Raw genomic sequence first — 21,401 nt, 5'->3', positions numbered from 1 at the left:
TTAAGCAAGTTCCAGTTAATCTAGAGAAGATAATGTCCCCCCACTGGTTGTTGCGGGGCCAATACAAACGCCCCAACAGTGTAACTGCAGATTGCCTCTGTAAATGAACCTTCCAGTTTGCTGTGACATTCCCAGTGAGGTAACCTCTGCATTTTTAACCCCCCACTCACATGTAAAACAATGAAACCCAGGAATGTTGAGCTGCCAGCCCTGTCCGTCCGATAACATAGTACTCCTAGTGTTGAAATAAACTCATTTCAGCCCATCAGTCCCACCATGTTTATTAGCCTGACATTGGCTCTCGTTCTTTTCAGACTGTGTGTGAGGGAGTTTTGTTTTTCGCTGGAGCGCTTTGTGTCGGATGAATCGTTGGAAATTGGCGGTTGTGGTAAAGTGAAGGTGGAGCTGGACGATGAGAGGCCGCTCTCGGCTCTGTCCGTCACTCTGACTCTGTCTCCTCCCCTCCCCGCCTCTGTCTCTCTGCGCGTTTCTCGGGCAGGTCGGGGCGCTGTGTATAAAAGGAGACAGCAGCAGGCAGTTTGTCAGTGAGCAGCGACCTGAGTGAAGCAGCATCATGTCTGGCAGAGGGAAAGGAGGCAAAGGACTGGGCAAAGGCGGAGCCAAGCGACACCGTAAAGTGCTCCGTGATAACATCCAGGGCATCACCAAACCGGCCATCCGCCGTCTGGCTCGCCGTGGCGGCGTCAAGCGGATCTCGGGTCTGATCTACGAGGAGACCCGCGGGGTGCTGAAGGTTTTCCTGGAGAATGTGATCCGGGATGCGGTCACCTACACTGAACACGCCAAGCGCAAGACGGTCACTGCCATGGATGTGGTGTACGCTCTGAAACGCCAGGGCCGCACTCTCTATGGCTTCGGCGGCTGAAAAACTCCCACTTCCTCCCGAGCACGAAACAAAGGCTCTTCTAAGAGCCACCCACCGCCTCACAGACGGAGCCGTATCCACAACCTTTTAATTATTTTTATCGATACATTCAGCTGAGTTACATTTGAAACACATTAATCGGTTCGGTTTGCAATATTCCTGCGAATCTGCCTTTCCAGTCGGTGATTACTTCAGAACCTCTGAACGCGTTAAGATCGATCTTCATCCTTTTATCCGTCTCGGACAGGAATCAGTTCACTCGTTTAGAGAAGCGACTCCGTAATTATGCATTTAAATCTTAGGGGATTAGATATTAAATGAAACTGAAATTGTATAATGCGTGATAAAACTAACGGTAAATAATTTTTTAAAAAGTCTTCCATCACCGTTGCTGGGTGCTTTGAAATTGGCGGGCAATTTGAAATTGATCCTGCGCCAATCACACTGTATTCTGATCCGATGAAGTCCAACCGCCAGTAAATTCCTAGAACTCCTTCTGTACGTGGTGTGTGAGGGAGTTTTTCTCTCTCTCTGGAGCTCTGTGTTTCGGACAAACCGTTGGAAATTGCCGGGTGTATTAAAGTGAAGACGGAGCTGGACGATGAGAGGCCGCTCTCGGCTCTGTCCGTCACTCTGACTCTGTCTCCTCCCCTCCCCGCCTCTGTCTCTCTGCGCGTTTCTCGGGCAGGAGTGGTGGCAGAGGATTGGAGGATGGGTCATGTTATCCAGTAATTTAGGATCGATGGAAAACCAAACACAAGACCATTGTGCAGATGCTGATGGAGGGTCTCGGCCTGAAACGTTGGCTGTTTCCAGTTTCTCATAGATGCTGCCTGGCCTGCTGAGTTCCTCCAGCACTGCGCGTGTATCGCTGCGAGGAAAAGCCTGGGAGCTGAGTCAGGGCTGATAACGTCACTGCCCGGCTCAGCAAATTTATCGATGTCACTAAAGTTGGTGATATCGTGGAGTGTGAAACAATGTAACTAACATTACAACAGGACGGTGATCAATGAGGTCACTGATTTGAGGAATGACAGATAAATGTGAGATGTTCCATTGTCATTGACGAACCAGGGCAGAACTGCCGTGGGGAATGGTCTGTCCCTGGGAGTGCTGTAAAACAGAGATATCGAGGTGTAGATATCGAATTCCTTCAGAGTGTAAACACAGGTAGGCAGGACGGTGAAGAAGCTGTTCGCCACACTCGCATTCATCGGGTCGAGTATCGGGCACTGGACTGTGACGTCACATTACAGCTCTACCAGCCTCGGGGAAACTACTCTCGGAGCACGGAGTACAGTTATAGTTGCCCTGGGATCAGAGGGTGACATTAAACTGGAGAGGGTGCAAAAGGGATTTAACAGGAGGCTGCATAGGCCAGGACCTTTCTCACCAGAGTGTATGTGATATTAGAGAGGTGATAAAATAATGGCAGTCATAGATACGGTCAACAGTGAATCTGTTATCTCCAGGTTTATGGAGTTGGAAGCGAGAGATTACAGATATAAAGTGAGAGAGGAAAGATTTAAATAGGACCCTGAGGAGCAGGTTTTGTACACAGAATGTGCTGTTTACATGGAACAAACTACCCCAAGTGGTGGTGTAGGTGGGCACAGTTGCAATATCTCTTGGACTGTGGAGAGGGAAGTTTCACAGGGACATGGGCCAAAAGCAGGCAACTGACAATAATTTTGTTTGGCCACTTGGTCAGCATGGATGTGTTGGGCTGAAGGACCTGTTTCTGTGCTGCATAACTCAGTAACTACGTCTGCTGCTGTGGCAGAGTGGGAGAGACAGTGTCAGTAGTGAGAAGGTTTGGGGGATGTAGACAGGAGAGTGAACGGTTGAGGATGTGGCAGATGGAACAGAATGTGGGGAAATGTGTGATCACCCATTCCCAGGAACAAACTGTAAGAGTCATTTCCACACAGGGATGTTCAGAGGGACCTGGGCATCCTTGCAAACAAATCACTTGAGCTTACATGCAGATACAACAAGTAATGAGAGTGCCTGAACTGTGCTGTACTATTCTATGTTCTATTTATATGGGAGGCAGGGTTTGAGGGTCGGCACAACATTGTGGGCCGAAGGGCCTGTACTGTGCTGTACTATTCTATGTTCAAACAGTATTTTGTCCTGTGATCCATGGGGATTGTACAAGAGGGTACAGAGGTCTCACTGGGATTATATAGGGCCCTGGTGAGAGCACACCTTGAGTATCGTGTCCAGGTTTGGTCACACTTCCTCAGGAAGGATATCCCTGCAATAGAGGGAGTGCAGTGACTGTTCCCCACACTGACTGGGTTGGTTCCGGGGATGGAAGGTTGGTTATATGAGAGGAGAGTGAGTGCGCTGGGTCTGTATTCCCTGCTGTTCATGAGAAAACGAGGAAATCTGTTAGATTCTTTCAGGATATGACAGGCAATAGGCAAGGAGGATCTTTCCCCTGAATGAGAACTCCATATCTGAGGAAAATACCCTTAGAATGAGGTGTAAATCACAAACACGAGAGAATCTGCTGATGCTAGAAATCAAACGCAACACACACAAAATGCTGGAAGAACTCAGCAGGACAGGCAGCCTCTATGAAAAAGAGTTAACAGTCGACACTTCGGGCCGAGACACTTCATCAGATCTCAGGGTGAAGATTCTCAGCCCGAAGCATCGACTCGTTACTCTTTTCCATAGATGCTGCCTGGCCTGCTGACTTCCTCCAGCATTTTGTGTCTGTTGCTCAGAATGAGGTGACAAGCATTCAGGATGGAAATGAGATATTTTGTTAATCAGAGAACAAAGAACTTCTGTATTCCTTATATAAGTAATGTGGAGCCTCAGTTGCTGGGTTGAGTCAAAGCTGAGATCTCTGGGAGAGATTTAGTCACTAAGTGAGTCCATAAGACCATAAGATACAGGAGCAGAATTCGACCATTTTGCCTGTTGAGCCTTCTCTGGCATTTCATCATCACTGATCAATTTTTCCTCTCAGCCCCAATCTCCTGCCTTCCATTGTATCCCTTCATGCCCTGACCAATCAAGAATCTATCAATCTCTGCCTATACCCAGTGATTTGGCCTCCACAGCTGCCTGTAGCAAAAAAATTCACAGATTCACCACTCTCTGGCTGAAGAAATTCCTCCTTATTTCCATTCTAAAAGGATGACCCTCTATTGTGAAGCTGTGTGGTCCAGTTTTAGACACACCCATCACAAGAAAAATCCTCTCCACATCCACTCAATCAAGCTCTTTCACTATTTGATAGGTTTCAATTTGGTAACCCTTCTTTCTTCGAAGTTCCAATAAATAGAGGCCCAGAGCCGTGCAACTCTCTTCATTAGGCAAGCCATTTAATCCTGAGTAAAATTCTCCATTTGTGATGTCATGTCAGCACAAAAAAATCTGGATTTCAGAGATGTTTGCATTTTGGAATTATGGACCAATCTCCACAGACCTAATCACTAATTTGTACTGCAGTGAACACTGTTAATTTAACCCATGCAATCCCAGGCATACAGATGCAAAATAAAGACAATTCTAAATTGAAAGTAGGAAAGTTGAACCTTACTTGGAGGTAAAGCCTGATTACTAGGCCTCAGAACATTCTACTCCCCAAATGGTCAAAATAAAGCCAAGTAACAAGGTTTAAAATACCCACAACATGCAGAAGTACATGCCTCTCATTACCTTGATCCATGGGATAAACACAAGCGGGCCTGATTAACCCTGGCTGGGTTGCCTGGGCGAGGATGTCTCATGATTAAAGACCCAAAACACCCAATGACCCCAGGTTGCATTACTGACGATGTGTCCCTTTGCAACACCCGGTTCATTAAGCCAAGTGGTGTCAGGCCACGTTAATGAAAGGAATGGGCCAGATTGAAGTGACTCCACTACACTACCCTATCCACCATAGCCCCACCTATCTCACCATACTAAACTCCACAGCATTATCTCTCCCAGCCCCGCATATACATCCACCAGCCCTACCCTCAAACCTAATCCTGAGGTTCAAGGGGGCACACACCCCCACAAACCCGATGACCAGTGTAAGGAGAAGGAAGATGCAATAAAGGCAAGTGTTGGACTTGGTTAATGAAGGCATGGGCCAGATCAAAGTGGCAGCGTTGTGTGACACTGAATCCAGAGTGACGAGATGAAGAAGCACAAGAAGGATGATTCTCCCACTGCCGGCATAATCTGTTTGTTATTTTGATTTTGTTCTGATAGTCTTCTGTCTGTTTGAATATTTTGGTATAATTCATATTTAATTTCAGTGTTTCTTGTCAGTGTTGTGTCTCTGATGCAATGTCTGTGATGCTGCTACAAATACTTTGTTCCTTTCACCTGTGCATAAATAAACTCGATTTAAACTTTACACTGAAATGTCCAAATCTCTCCTTCACTCTCCTGCAGCCCTATGTCATGAACTAAATGTCCTAGTGTTTAATTTTACAATATTTCATCTGATTTTATTTTCATTCGGCTTTTGAAATTTGCGTTTCCCTTTTCAATTTCAGCCCGCACCCCGGCCTGTCTCTGCCCTTCAGTACTTCCTCCCGCATCAAACGACAGCGGTAAACCCCGCCCATTGGCGCCGCTTCCCATCCCCCAGCGTTCCGATTGGTGATTCATGTCTCCAAACAGCCAATGGAAATGCTCAGCATTCCCATCCTCATTAACATACCGCTTTGGGCACTGCCTATTTAATCCGCGCTCCGGACAGCTTCTGCTTATTATTGTGTTTGAAACCGACGAGGAAATGCCTGATCCAGCGAAACCCGCTCCCAAGAAGGGCGCCAAGAAAGCTTTGTCCAAACCAGCGAGCAAGACTGGCAAGAAGCGCAAGAGGTCGAGGAAGGAGACTTACGCCATCTACATCTACAAAGTGATGAAGCAGGTTCACCCCGACACCGGCATCTCCTCCAAGGCCATGAGCATCATGAATTCATTCGTCAACGATATTTTCGAGCGCATCGCCGGCGAGGCTTCCCGCCTGGCCCATTACAACAAGCGGTCCACCATCAGCTCCCGGGAGATCCAGACCGCCGTGCGGCTGCTGCTGCCCGGGGAGCTGGCCAAGCACGCCGTGTCCGAAGGGACAAAGGCGGTGACCAAGTACACCAGCTCCAAGTGAAGACAAGTTCACTGACAAAACAAACCGGAAAATCAAAGGCTCTTTTAAGAGCCACTCACGGTTTCATTAAAAGAGTTACACGATATTGAGACATGGAATTGAGGTAAATTTGGAATATTTTGTTGAAATGCTCATTCAGAATCTTATCCCCGTTAATCAGAACTTGCTGTCCGCTGCTCAGTATAATCCCAATTTCTCTGTTAATTCCTGCCAACTGCCCAGACACGGAATCGTTACACACCCGTTTCCCCGTCGCTTCCTCTCGGTCATCAGATTTCTCTGACATGGACGCTAATGTTTCTGGTTTAAATACCGTGGGTTCATTAAGCTTTGTCCCATTTTCGATACTTCTCTTAACCCCATTCCGACGCAAGAGCTGAACACTGTCACGGGTCGTTCAGAGTACTTGTTAAAGCTCCACTTTCTGACGGGTGACCCCTTGCTAAACTGACTTGAGTTTACACAATGACCGACCGCGAACAGCAGCTGAGGACCGGTTTTATTCCAATCGTTTATCAATTGAAAGATATCGGTGAACTAATTTCTCAGACACCATCGCAATATTAACTACACTTTGTTTAAGTGTGTCGGACTCCAGTAACGGGGGTAAAGAGCCGACAAACAAACCTGTTGTGGTTTAATTTCAGCAACAAAGGCTTTTTTGGCGGTGTATTGCAAATTTCAGTTTATTTCGGCGGTTAGACGGTATTTTCCGCGCTTCTACAGTCTGATTGGTGAATAAGGCAGCTCTGTGATTGGAATATTTGCTCTTTCAAATCAGAATGGGCACTGGTTCACCAATCATAAACGCCCCACTACATTCCGCACCTCCCGCCCCGCCTGCATCAGAAGGGCGATTTTCAGAAGCCTGATTTCTAATGGTCAAAACTTCGTTTATTTCTGATTTATCAAATCTATGTGATGTTATATGTATTCAGGAAACCTGATTGTTGTCGCATTTAAGTTCTTCCTTCCAGTGTTATATTGTAATTAAGCGTGATAGATTAGTTGATAGAGGAGGTGGTGTTGCAAGTTTTTTTTAAAGAGAGGGAGAGGCCATAAAGTTGTGGATGTAAATGAAATGTATGAGGCATTTGAAGACATTTGATTCCACAGGTAGGGGCAATAAAGTGGTATATTATTATAACGTCGACTGTACCTCTTCCTAGAGATGCTGCCTGGCCTGCTGCGTTCACCAGCAACTTTTATGCGTGTTGCTTGAAATTCCAGCATCTGCAGATTTCCTCGTGTTTGTGTATTATTATAACCATTGTGGAAAGCTTCCGATTGATTTGTTGGAGAGTATACGTAGCTCTAGCTCACTAAGCGTTGTATGGTGTGGGGATTTTAACACATAGTTAATTTACTGTGGGGTTGTTCTCAGATTGGTAATATTTTGTTTATAGAAGAGTTTCAGATATTTCATATCCTGTTAGTCTTTATGGTGGGAGAGGTACGAGATTTAATGTTCATAATAGTTCTGAAAATGCTGTAAATTTAACTTTAGTTTTGAACATTGGAGTGAGTAGTGGGATGTCATGGGAGATGAAGCATTGGGGAGTGATCGTTTCCCTATGTTTATAAGCTTGGGTTTGGATTTATATAGGGGGCATGAGGCCACTTTTAGGATGTGGAACTCTGGTAAAGCAAATTGGGAGAAGTTTGAATGTTTTATGTGCTGAGTGTCTGTCTGGGCTGAATGGTGAGGATGATGTGGATTTCTGCAAAGAAACGTTGTGACATTATTCATCAAATAGTGGTGGCAGAGATTCAATTTAAAAAGTGCAGTAGTGGGAGAAAAGCTGTACCGTGGTGGACGGAGGAGTGTGCAGAGGCAGTTACTGAGAGAAACGTGGCATTTCGGAAAGTTAGGAAGTATCACTCTCCGTGTAATCATATTAAGTGTAACAGGTCACAGGCCGTGGTGAGGAAAGTAATGAAGCTTGTGAAAAAGATTTACTGGAGGTCATATTGTGAAAGTATTGGAAGGACTATTAAACTTGAAGATGTTTGGGGAATGACTAAGAAAATGGGGGTGTGGGATTCATAGGGTTCCGAATATTGATTAAAGAAGGTAATACAATTGTTCCTGAAGGAGAGACGGTTGAGTCCTGGCTCGGTCATTTGCTGCAATTCATAATCAAAATAGGTGGAGAGACTAAACAATGTAGCAATAAGGTTTTACAAGAATATCTTAATGTGTTGGAAACCAGCTGTAGCAATGATAGTATTAGTGATGTAGAGTTTCTTTGTGTGAATTTAAGAATTCTCTCTCCCCTCCCCCACCTTTTAAAATTTACTCCTCATTGTTTTTTCTCCAGTCCTGCTGAAGAATCTCGGCCCAAAACGTCAGCTGTACTTTTATCCACAGATGCTGCCTGGCCTGCAGAGTTTCTCCAGCATTTTGTGTGTGTTCCTTGGATTTCCAGCATCTGCAGATTTTCTCCTGTTTATTACTCAATGTCAACAAGCATTTTGTATGACAACTGTCACAGTTCCACTCATTTAGAAATGCAGATATGAAACTCGAGGTTCAGCAGATGCTGGGAATAAACTGTAAAGTGACACACACAAAGTACTGCGGGAACTCAGCAGGTCAGGCAGCAGCTAAACAGAGGAATAAACAGTCTAGATAGGATGAAGTGTCTTGGCCCATAATATCAACTATTTATTTGTCTGCACAGATGCTGCTGGGGGGCACTGAGTCCCTCCAGTATTTTGCAAACATAAACCTCTTTTTTCAGTCAATCAGTTTCCAAATGTTGCTGAACTTTCATTTGCAGCCTCATCCTCCTGGTCTGATTCCCTCCTCCTACTCTACGTAAACTCGAGCCTCCATCACATCTGGAGCTCCAAAGCCCTCATTTGTGCTGACCCCTCTTGTTTCTGCTCCACCATTCTGCTGTCGTACTTTAGAGGAGAGTGTTGTATTGCAACAGCCCGGCAGTGTGAGGCACAGCCCTTCGAAATCAGTGAAAATGACACAAAACAATGAATAGAGTGGGACAGGAAGATTTTAACAACACAAGACTTCAGCCTTGGTCCAGAGCTGTGAGGGATGAGGAATATTTGGGAGAAAACCACAGTAAATTAATCCTCTGCAGTTTACAGAAAGTCGTGGAGTGAATTCAAGGTAAACCTCTTCATCGCCAGACCGGTGACCAGTTACATCCTGAACATTATAGGGTGAGTTAGTGGTGAACGGCAGGGATGGGGTTGAAAGCTCTGGTGTGCAATAGGAACACAAGCAGGTACCAGCTGGACTGAGTGGCCTCTCGACTGTTCATTATCAGTGTGACAGGGAGGAAGCACCTGAGACACAGGATTTGAAATGGAATTGATCTATTTGTCTATGACAGATCCACAATATTAAACATCAGTGTATTTTAAGATGGTGGGATGAACCCCCTCAATGCTCAGTAACCAGGGTTCAGTCCTGGGTCTGATGAGCAGCCACAATATCTGTGGAATCTGACATTAACAGTCCCATATACAGCTTCTTATAACTTCCTCCCTGATGTGAAGTTGCTGGTGTTTCAGCAGGTGGGATGACTTGAGTAAATTTCTTTGCTGACTCAGGACAGAAGTGTGTCCTCTATGAATTGTAAACTCACTGGAGCCTCACACGGTGGGTGAACTGAATGAATCTCCTCCCACACTTGGAACAGGTGTGAAGCTATACTGAGAGACAGAGACAACAGAGCCAAGTCTAGCTGCTCACCGGTGTGAACTGGCTGGTGTTGTAATAGCTTGTGACTGAATGAATCCCGTCCGCCATGGAGCAGGTGAATGGCCTCTCCCCGTGTGAACTTGCTGGTGTATCTGCAGGTGCAGTGGCCTGGTGAATCCCTTCCAAAATGAGAGGCGGTGAACGCCAACTCACTGTTATCAACTCTATGGCCATTTATCAGGTCAGTCCATGGACAAGTCCACGTATTGGGACTCTGGTGTGCTGTCTTCTCAACCATCTCCCCCTTCATATTCAGTGATTGGTAGCATTCAAATGCTGGGGAACCGACAGACACAGCAGAAGTGACACGCTGTTGCATTTGAGATTCTCAGACAGAAATTCTTTGCCTTTTCTGCCTGTAAAATGTTTGCAAAGATGATCAACAGGTGAAAGAGAATACATCTCAGCTGAGATTATTTTGGTTTTCATGTTGATGTCTGATGTCACACTGTTACAGTGAGGCTGAACACTGTGCGGAGGAACAACACTTCTAACTGGACATAGTACAGGCATAAGGACACAACATCAAATTCTCTGTTTTCCTCTCTGCCCATCAAGCTGTGACTTGGCTCAGTGTGTCTCTCTCCATTACTATAGCTTCACATTCTGGGTATCTCCCACAGACCTACTAAGCACACAATACAAACAGAGCTGCTTTGTGAGAGTTTCTGCTGATTGTGACCCTGCTGGCATTCGACGGTAGTAGACTCAGAGTCAGCAATGCCATTAACCCTCAAGAGAATGTGATCAGGTTTTCTTGGTGCAGATTGATACTGCGGTATTCTTGCAGTGTGAAGACTTTTACAAATAAAATGGCATGAGGCATTTTCTATTTCAGGAAAACCATAACTCATTTATTGTCCTCCAAATACAGAAACATAAAGCACAGTTTAAAAAAAAACTTCACATACTTACATCATAACAGCAGTCCAGCTTCTAAAAGAGAAACACAACAGAATGTCAGTGGTCATTAATTACGCACATTTCCAGCCATGACATTACCCTACAGCGACCCCACCCCCCACTGAATCCTCTTACTGCTCCCGCTCTGTGATCTTTCGAGCAGTTTACTTCCTTTTAGTGACACTTGCAAGATAATACAGAGGAACACATCAAGTTCTCTCGTGTATTAGTGCTCCTAAGGGTGCTGCCATTTACTGTGGAGTTTCTTCTGACATTTTACCTGTAAAACTCCTCACACTTGTCCAGATTAAAATCCATTTCCCCCATTTCTCCATCCATGATTCCAATTGATCTATATCCACTTCTGTCCATTTGACAACCTTCCTCGCCACCCACAACTGCACCAATATTCATGTCATCAGCGATCTGATCCGCCCACGTATGTTTTAATCTGATCAAACAAAGGTCCCATCACTGATCACTGTGGACACACTGGTTACATATCTACAGTCAAAATCATTCTCAATTCTATCAGTTCAAATGTTGCTACACGATACACACCATTCAAACCCTCCCACACCGAGACTCGAGGAAAGTTACACATTTATCACAAGACCAGAGTTGGGTTGAATGGTCTGGGCTTGTTACTCTGGATGCTCTGCTCCAAAGTCCATTCAGATTAGTACAACGTAACCAGATACATCATCACTGAGACACTGATGTGCAGCATTGTGTCACAAACAGGAGAAAATCTACAGTTGCTGGAAATCCAAGCCACACACACAAATGCTGAACAAACTCAGCGGGTCAGGCAGCATCTATAGAAAAAAAACACAGCCACTGTTTTGGGACAAAACCCTTCGGCAGGACTTAGGAGAAAATCTGAGGAGTAGATTTAAAAGGTGGGGAAGGGGAGAGAGAAAATAAGGTGAGTGTGAAACCTGTAGGGGGCTGGGAAGTTGATTAGTGAAAGAGACAGGAGGCCATGGAAGAAAGAAAAGGGGAGAGGAGCACCAGAGGGAGATGGTGGGTGGGCAAGATGATGGGAAATGGTGAAGGGGGGGGGGTGTGGGAGGCATTACCAGAAATGCGAGAGTTCGATGTTCATGCCGTCAGGTTGGAAGCCACCCATAAGGTGTTGTTCCTCCAACAAATGTGTAGCCACATCGCATTGTGTGATATTGTTTAAAAAGCTAAAAATAATTCAGTTGTGAGGATGAATCTGAAAGAAGTTTCTACATTTACACTGCATGAGAGACTGGGAGACACAGTGCCAAGTACCAACTCCCACGCTGTACCAGAGACTGACAGGTACAGAATGAACCTCACACTCTCACACTGTACCAGAGGCTGACGGGTACAGAATGAACCCCACACTCTCACACTGTACCAGAGACTGACAGGTACAGAATGAACTCCACACTCTCACACTGTACCAGAGGCTGACGGGTACAGAATGAACCCTGTACGTAATGTACAGACATTACGTACTTTAACAAAACCCAACAACGCTCCTCCCCACCTCAAGACAGCACCACTTTGATCAATTTACACTGCAATGGACTGTCTTGAGACTCGTTCAAATTCTCTGCAACACACATCAAAGTTGCTGATGAACGCAGCAGGCCAGGCAGCATCTCTGGGAAAGAGATACAGTCGACATTTTGGGCCGAGACCCTTCGTCAGGACTAACTGCTAATTCTCTTCTCTTTTTACAATTCTGTACAGCAGTTTAGTTCTTGTGAGCACTGTATCGTGGATACTATGTGTTTATGATGCTGCTGCAGTGAATTTATCTTTCACCTGGTCCATTTGACCTTCGGTCTCCTGCTGTCCTGTTTCATTACATAAACGTTTCATATTATCAACTGTGTGTTTTCCTCATTCCATCTGCTTTTCTAGCAGATACGACGGGCCGAATGACCGAATACTGCCGCTGTAGTTGGTCCATTTTGTATTTTAGATTTCCTTCCTGCGGAATTAACCGGCAGCGGCAACTCACCAGATCGGCGACAGGTCCCTGTCCACGAGGTTACCCAAAACGAACACTGGGTAGTGCAGAACGAGTTCTGATTGGTTGAACGAATTCCTTTAGCTATCCAATCAAATTATCTTACTGCATGAACGTTACTTCAAATAGCCATTGAGAAACCTAGGCATCCCATCCCTCATTAGCATACACCTCTGGGCGCTGCCTATTTAATTCGTGCTCCGGGTCCGTTTTGCTGATTTGTGGTTCTGAAGCGGTCAGCTGAAATGCCTGAGACAGCGAAACCCGCTCCGAAGAAGGGCGCCAAGAAAACTCTGCCGAAACCAGCCGGTAAGGGAGGGAAGAAGCGCAAGAGGCTGAGGAAGGAGAGTTACTCCATCTACATCTACAAAGTGATGAAGCAGGTTCACCCCGATACTGGCATCTCCTCCAAGGCCATGAGCATCATGAACTCATTCGTCAACGACATCTTCGAGCGCATCGGGGGCGAGGCTTCACGCCTGGCCCATTACAACAAGCGGTCAACCATCACCTCACGGGAGATCCAGACCGCCGTGCGCCTGCTGCTGCCCGGGGAGCTGGCCAAGCACGCCGTTTCCGAAGGGACAAAGGCGGTGACCAAGTACACCAGCTCCAAGTAAAGTTCCCCAGTGAGATGATCGAAAACACAACGGCTCTTTTAAGAGCCACTCACGATTTCACTGAGAGAGTTGTACTAGCATTTAGGCAATACATGGCGCACGTTTTATGTGTGGTGGCTTTTACAGGAGCTAAAGAGCGGTTGGAATATCCGCTTCATCTTCCCCCTATAATCCTGGTGTTTAACATTCCTCCCACTCCCGTTGCTGTTTTAGCTGTGGGTTCAGGAGTTTATTATTTGGAGTTAGGTAACTTCTCTGAATCTCATTTTAATTCGAGGCCGGAACGACTTCACGGTTCTTTCATAGAACAGTTTTTTAAAAAAAATTGCAGACTAGCCGCTGGTCACAGTTTGAGAAGAGCCGTTTGTCCATAACCTGCTAACGTTTACACAATGACCAGCACCGGGCAGAAGCTGAGTGTCAGTTTTACTCGGTTCCTTTACGAGTTGAAAGAAATTTGAGTTCCCAGACACTCCATTATCAACTACACTTACATTAAATGTGCCCGGTTTCAATAACAGGGTGAAATACGAAGACCCAGTCCTCAAACAGATCAGCAATGATTTAATTTCAGATTAAATTTGAACAATGAGTTTTTTTTGGCGGGCTTTTTCCAATTTTCAGAGTACTTTGTGGAGGAGATGGTTACACTCCGCGCTTCTGCCTTTACGGGCTCTTGATTGGTGATTAAGGCAGTACGTCGATTGGGCCATTTCTTTTCACCAATGAAAACAAGCAGCATTAAACCAATCACGAGCATTAGTTTGCATTCTCAAAGAAGATATAAAAATGCGAGCTGGGGCGGGTGAACATTCCCTCCCTGTCGTTGGAGCAGTTACTGTGACTTTGGAAATGTCTGGACGTGGAAAAAGCGGCGCCGGCAAAGTTCGGTCCAAGGCCAAATCTCGCTCATCTCGGGCTGGACTGCAGTTCCCGGTCGGCCGGGTTCATCGACTCCTAAGAAAGGGCAACTATGCTGAGCGGGTGGGTGCCGGAGCCCCGGTCTATCTGGCTGCTGTTCTCGAGTATCTGACAGCCGAAATCCTCGAATTGGCCGGCAATGCAGCCCGGGACAATAAGAAGACCCGCATCATCCCCCGACACCTGCAGCTGGCCGTCCGCAACGACGAGGAGCTGAACAAGCTGCTAGGAGGGGTGACTATCGCTCAGGGCGGTGTGTTACCCAATATCCAGGCTGTGCTGTTGCCCAAGAAAACCGGCGGTGCCAGTAAGTGAAGCGACGTAAACTGAACCTATTTACCCAAAGGCTCTTTTCAGAGCCACTCACAGTGTCTGTGGAAGGGCTGAACAGCGGGTGATTACCGTTCGGAGTAACTCGGCTGTGTATCTGACACGGCCCCGATCGGAGGCATCCCTGGTAACGTTTTCTCTCCTTCCGTCGTGTTTCTTCCGCGAATTAAATCGGTAAAAGTCTGCAGAGTACGCGGTCCGCTACACCCTGCCTCATTTCCCCTCTCTGCTGGCTGAATGGAGCTCTCTCCCCTTGTGGGGCGGGGAAATTAACTTTCAGAGTCAGCCCCCGGAGGGTGAATTTAATCTCCGATCATTGAACGATTCCGGTCTTCATGACCTGAAACCGCGTTGTCTGGGTTTCACATTGCGGGTTGACCCTGGACGGTCCCACTGATCGCTTCATGAGCAATTCCCACCGCCTCACAGAACAATATTGATTTGCAGCTTTACATTTATCTGCAAAAGTACATTTACCGTATGGAACTGACAGTATTTACTGAAAATCTCGTCCGCCTGGGTCTCTGAAATATAAATGAACATTTGCAAAGACGGGGTCAGTTTGGTCAGATCTCCCGAGACGCGGCTCCCTCTGTGAGGCGGTGGGTCGCTCTGATACAGACTTTTGTTTGTGCCAGGAAGAAAAGGGAGGGGGTGGGTGGATCGACAAGGAGGTTCAGTTCTGTCCTGTCTCTAGTAGGAACTTCTAAATACTGATTGATAAAACTGGACACACAGAATAAATTCTGCGCCACCAACCCTTTTGCAGTGCGGCGGTCCCAGTATACATGATGCAGCAATCCCCAGGGATGTCTTCTTTAAGTACCACTGAGATGTTCTCCCTGGTCAAACACATCTCTGCATTCTCTTCTCTCCCGTCCACTCCATCGTACCTGTAGCATTTGTACTGTGAAACTGAGCTGCCGGTCCTGCCCCTCCGACAATCATTTTTGTGTTGGGGATATAATATCCCAGTCTCCTGCACGGATCCATGCCCAGGGGCCATCTGCTGTTCAGAGAACAAAGGACAGTACAGGAGTGGCCCTTTGGCCCTTCTCTACATATACTTGTGACTGTCTAAGATTTCCTTAAATACTCCTGTGCTCTCTGTCTCTGCCACCACCCCTGGCAGTGCATTCCATGTCTCCATCAATCTGTTTTCTTCACTTTCTTCCTCTGAGCTTAAATACATGCCTTCTGTGAAAAATATTACTGGCTGTCTACACCAACTATGACCACAAAATTCCACAGGTTTCTATCAAATCTCTCCTGAGCCAACGCCACTCCAGAAGCAAAAAGTTTCAGCATGTCGAGCCTCTCCTCAGCGCACACCTCCTCCAGACATCCTGTTCCGAACCCTCCACATGCTTCCTATAATGAGGTGATCAGAACTGAACACGATACTCTCAATGTGGCCTAACCAGCATTTTATAAACCTGTAACATCATGTCCTGGTGCTTGAACTCAGTGCCTTGCCTGATGAAGGTAAACATGCCATACACCGACTTCACCTCCCTGTCAACCTGTGCTCCCAGTTTTAGGGAACCGATGTCTCTGAACCTCGACATCCTTCTCTTTGTCAATACTGTTAATGTTCCTGCCATTAACTGTGTACACACCCTTGATGTTGGATCTCCCAAAGTGCAGCCCTAGGTATCCTTTTCACCACAACGAATGTACGGAATACAATGGGATTATCTTCAATCCTACTTGCCAGAGATTTTTCATCACTGTTTCCAGCTCTCCGAATGTTCTTGAGTTCCCCTATTTTTTAAATATAGTCCTCAAACACCCTGTTTGATTCTAGCTTCCTAAGCCTTACTTATGCTTCTTCCTCCTCCTCGATTAAATTAACTTCCTGTCTCATCATCCAAGGTTCCTGAACCTTGCCATTCTTGACCCTCCCTCTTACTGGAACAAACTGGCCCTGAAACACTGCACTGGTCTTTAAACAAACTCCAGGTCAGATGTGGATTTGACTCAAAATCCATCATTACATATTGCTGTGCCTGGCATCTAACTTAGCTTCAATCTCTCCATTCAGTGACTAGTGTTCTGTTTCACATCCCCCTGTCAATCTCGTTTCAACCCTCATAGGGTGCAGCAATGAACTTCATGATCCTGACCGCCCTCCACTGAAACTGCAAACCATCCCTCTTGTAAATGTCACCCCAGCACCAGAAGAGGTTCCAATGTTCCGTAATCCTGAAACCCTGTCCCTGTATCAGCTCCTTAGCCACACATTCATTAGCTCTCACTTTCTGTTTGTATCCCTACCACCACAGGGCACTAGGAGTAAACTGGAGATTACAACATTTCAGGTTCTGCTCCATAACTTCTTCCCTAACTCTCTGTGGGACATCATCCCTTTTCTACCTGTCCATTGGTACCGATGTGAATCACCATCTCTGGCTGAATGAACACCATCCCCCTGTTCTGTATCTGCTCCGAGATGTCCCTGACTCTCAGAGTATTTACAACTTTTAAAACCAACAAAAAGCAACAAAAAAAGTCATGAAGAGAGGGAAAAGTTGGAATACAAAGGTAAGCTAGCCACTGGTATTAAAGAGGATACCAAAAGTTTCTTCAGATATACAAAGTGTAAAAGAGAGGCAAAAGTAGATATTAGTTCATTGGAAGATGTTACTGGAGAGGTAGTAATGGGGTACAGGAAAATGGCAGACAATCTGAATAAGTATTGTGCATCAGTCTTCACTGGGGACGATATTAGCAGTCTGCTGGAAATTCAAGAGAAACGGGGCAGAAATGAGTGATTTTGCCTTTACTAGGGAGATGGTCCTTGGGAAACTGAAAGGTCTGAAGGTAGAAAATTCCCTTGGACCAGATTATCTACACCAGTTCTATGAAAGATGTGGCTGAAGAGATTGTGGCAGTTTTAGTAATAATCTTTCCATAATCTCTGGATTCTGGTGTGGTTCCAGAGAACAGGAAAATTGCAAAGGTCATCCACTCTTAAAGAGAGAGAAGCAGAAGAAAGCAAATCATAGGCCAGCTAGTCCGATCTCAGTGGTTGGGAAGATGATGGAGTCAATTGTCAAGGATGTATTTTCGGGTACTTGGCAACACATGAAAAAATAGGCCAAAGTCAGCATGGTTTCCTTTAATCAGTCCTCACCGAAGACTTGTGTATCTGCAACACTTCTTCTCAACTCTTGTACTCAGTGACATGAATGATGAAGGCCAGCAGATCAAACCCCATCTTCACCACCGTATCTAGCTGAGACGTCACTTTCAGTGAATTACACATTCAGATGGACATTATTTATATAAATTACAAACAACAAAGGTCCTGTCACCCAGTGGCACACCACTAGACAGACAGCTCCAGTCTGAGACACAACCCTCAACCATCAGCCTCTGCCTCCTGTCACGGAGGCAATTATGGAATCGATCAACTATCTCCCCAGATTCCAGTTTCTAGATCTAACCTTCCAGACTATAATCAAAGGCTTGGCTAATGTCCATATAAACAACATCCACAGCCCTAACCTCATCTACGCCCTTGTGAAACCCCTCAAAGGGCTGCAAGAAATTACCAGACATAATTTTCCTTGCACAAAACTGTGCTGACTGTCTTGAATCAAACCAAATTTTGGTGGATCCTGTTCATCAGAAACTCTTCCAACAAATTACAGACTGATGGGCCTGTAGTTTCCACTACCCTTTTTGAACAATGGCAGCGCATAAACCATCAGTCCTGAAGTCACAGGAGCAGGATTAGGCCTTTTGGCCCATTCAGTCTGTTCTGCCATTCCATCATATATCCATCTCAACCCCATTCTCCTGCCTTCTACCCATAAACTTTGATACCCTTAATAATAATTAAAAATCTACTAACCTCTGCTTTAAAAAAAAACACTGACTGCCTTTATGGCTGCCTGTGGAAATGAAATCCATTGATTCATCACCTTCTGACTAAAGAAATTACTCATCTCTATTCTAGAGGGGCATCTTTTATTGAGGGTGTGGTTTGGTTCTAGATTCCTCCATTATTGGAAACATCCTCTCACATCAACGCTATCTAGGCCGTTCAATATTCAATGTGTTTCTATAAGATTCTCCCTCATTCTTCTAGACTCCAGTGACTGCAGGCCCAGATTATCAAATGATTATTACATCCTAACTCTTTCAGTCCTGGGATCATTCTCATGAATTTCCACTACAGCCTCTGCAATGCCAGCACATCCTTTCTTAGAAAAGTTACCCAAGCCTGCTCATGATACTCCAAATAAGGTCTGACCAAAGCCTCAGCATTAGATCCTTGTTTTTATTTTCTAGTTCTCTTGAAATGCATGCAAGTATTACATTTGCCTTCCTCACTACCAACTCAATGTGTGCATTAACCTTTAGGGAATCGTGCACTAAGACCCTTCACACAACTGATTTCTGTTCTCTCCCTGATTAGAAAGAGCCTAGGGTGTTATTCCTCCTACCAGAGTACATGACCACACACTTCATTACACTGTATTTCATCTGGCACTTCCTTGTCCATTCTCTAAATCTGTCAAGTGCTACTGCAGACTCCCTGCTTCCTCAACACAGCCTGCCTCTTCATATCATTCACAGTCTGGGCCTCAAAACTATCAATTCCACATTGCTCACCCTGTCCAATCATGTGCAACCTCAACTGGTGCCTGAGATGAAGCAAAATAATCTCTCCCCTGGCCTCCACAGTGTATTCTCCAGCTTCCCACAAAGTACGAGAATGTACCTGATGAAAGCCCTGGAGATTTAACAACCTTAAAGAATTTTTGCAATGGTGAAATAACTGTCAGAAATATTCATGGATAGCCTCTCCTATTTCATTTGCCTCCACACACAGATGGCCATGTTCACCTCCAAGGGGAACGATTCTGTGTCTAACTTAACTTTTCCTATGAATATACCAAGAGAATCTCTTGGATTTTGCTCACTTTGCCTTCTGAATCATGATATCCTCCTTTTACCCTCCAAACTTTTATTAGAGATCCTATCTCTAATAATATTCTCGAATAATTTCCCGAACATTGATCCAAGACTCACCAATCTGTAATTTGTCTCCATTGCCTGAGGAACAACATGCCCTGGAATATCAACATTCCCTTCTCTGATCTCACTATCCTCCATGACCACATTGATGAATACTGATGAGAAGTACAGGTTTAGTCCTTCGCACACTTCAGACATAAACTCTCTCCTCTGTGCTTGTGTTGTCGTACCCTCTTCGCAGTGCCCCTTCTCACCAAAGTTATTTCTTCTTCCCGTTTCACACTTCTGATTCTCTCTCTAACTTCTCTCTTACTTGTTTCATGTTGCCAGAGGCTTTCTCCAATTTCTACTTCTGAAATATTCCTTATCCTTCATTTTCTTTCAGTCTGAATTCATAACATCTCTCACTATGCCCCTCTGCCAGACTTTACCATCCTTGTGTTTCCTCCTCATAGAAACAGTTCTGTCTGAATTCTGACCCGATTGCTTTTAAACATCATTTACATGTTCAATGTAGACAGTTGCAATCAACTGTACCCCAAATGACCATATTACCACCAGGTCCAGTCTTGTCCTTATTTACTGTTCCCAAAATGAAACTTCTATCAATGGCCAGGCTCATTTCCCAATACAATGTTTTCTATGACATTTATAGCGAGAGGATTCGAGTACAGGAGCAGGGAGGTACTACTGCAGTTGTACAAGGCCTTGGTGAGACCACACCTGGAGTATTGTGTGCAGTTTTGGTCCCCTAATCTGAGGAAAGACATCCTTGCCATAGAGGGAGTACAAAGAAGGTTCACCAGATTGATTCCTGGGATGGCAGGACTTTCATATGAAGAAAGACTGGATGAACTGGGCTTGTACTCGTTGGAATTTAGAAGATTGAGGGGGGATCTGATTGAAACGTATAAGATCCTAAAGGGATTGGACAGGCTAGATGCAGGAAGATTGTTCCCGATGTTGGGGAAGTCCAGAACGAGGGGCCTCAGTTTGAGGATAGAGGGGAAGCCTTTTAGGACCGAGATTAGGAAAAACTTCTTCACACAGAGAGTGGTGAATCTGTGGAATTCTCTGCCACAGGAAACAGTTGAGGCCAGTTCACTGGCTATATTTAAGAGGGAGTTAGATATGGCCCTTGTGGCTACGGGGGTCAGGGGGTATGGAGGGAAGACTGGGGCGGGGTTCTGAGTTGGATGATCAGCCATGATCATAATAAATGGCGGTGCAGGCTCAAAGGGCCGAATGGCCTACTCCTGCACCTATTTTCTATGTTTCTATGTTTCTATGGCTCCCTTCCCGGGTTAGACTATCCACTTCTATGTTAAGTAACATCCCAGTATTCTTCTAACATATTCGGTGATATCTAAGCCCCTGACTCTAAGGGAGTCCCAGTCAACATTGGGGAAATTAGTCACCCACTGCAACTACCCTGTTGCTTTTACATCTTTCATTACCTGCTACATTTCTGTTCCTTTATCTCCTGCCGGCATTTGGGAGGCCTGTGGTATAACCCCATCAGTGAATGCACCTCTCTTATCCTGAGCTCTATCCACATTGTCCCACTGGATGAACCCTCCAGTGTGTCCTCTCTTAGTCCCTCACCCACAATTCCATATAAAGTCTGATCTGCCATCAGCCTTCCTTGTATGTCAATCCCACTTCCCTGATTTTACAAACATTTATCTTCCTTCTCTTTGAATCTTTTCAGTTATCCAGCCTCCCCATTCATCTCAGTTGGGGAATTCCAGTGTTTGTTATACAGTGTTTTTTTAATCATTTGTGGCCTTGTAGAACAGTGCAGGCATGTACTCTGGTTTCCTGCAGTCCACAGTTTTGAGTGCCACAGTTCCACACAGTCATCAGATTATATAAAAGGA

The 21,401-nt window shown here is 45.4% G+C and overlaps 4 protein-coding genes across 4 annotated transcripts in view; 3 read left to right on the top strand and 1 right to left on the bottom strand.

The window, feature by feature from the left end:
• LOC140188979 (uncharacterized) overlaps positions 1-21,401 on the bottom strand; it is a 507,794-nt gene that overhangs the window by 360,861 nt on the left and 125,532 nt on the right. The gene's annotated exons all lie outside the window — the stretch shown is intronic.
• LOC140188943 (histone H2B-like) lies at positions 5,639-6,174 on the top strand. The gene has a single exon (XM_072245598.1). It carries the CDS (start codon positions 5,643-5,645, stop codon positions 6,015-6,017), a length of 375 nt encoding a protein of 124 aa, XP_072101699.1. The 5' UTR covers positions 5,639-5,642; the 3' UTR covers positions 6,018-6,174.
• LOC140189249 (histone H2B 1/2-like) lies at positions 12,877-13,281 on the top strand. The gene has a single exon (XM_072245935.1). The coding sequence runs from the start codon at positions 12,907-12,909 to the stop codon at positions 13,279-13,281; it is 375 nt and encodes a 124-aa protein (XP_072102036.1). The 5' UTR covers positions 12,877-12,906.
• The window catches only part of LOC140188978 (uncharacterized), a 595,826-nt gene continuing 588,558 nt past the window's right edge, over positions 14,134-21,401 (top strand). Inside the window, exons 1-2 of the mRNA XM_072245639.1 lie at positions 14,134-14,513; positions 17,055-17,062. Of these exons, the coding sequence (XP_072101740.1) occupies positions 14,134-14,513; positions 17,055-17,062 (388 nt within the window). The remainder of the gene's footprint in view (positions 14,514-17,054; positions 17,063-21,401) is intronic.

The sequence above is a fragment of the Mobula birostris genome, chromosome 28, assembly GCF_030028105.1.
Source record: "Mobula birostris isolate sMobBir1 chromosome 28, sMobBir1.hap1, whole genome shotgun sequence".
Taxonomy (NCBI): Eukaryota; Metazoa; Chordata; class Chondrichthyes; order Myliobatiformes; family Myliobatidae; genus Mobula; species Mobula birostris.
This window is presented reverse-complemented; position numbering and strand designations above follow the sequence as displayed.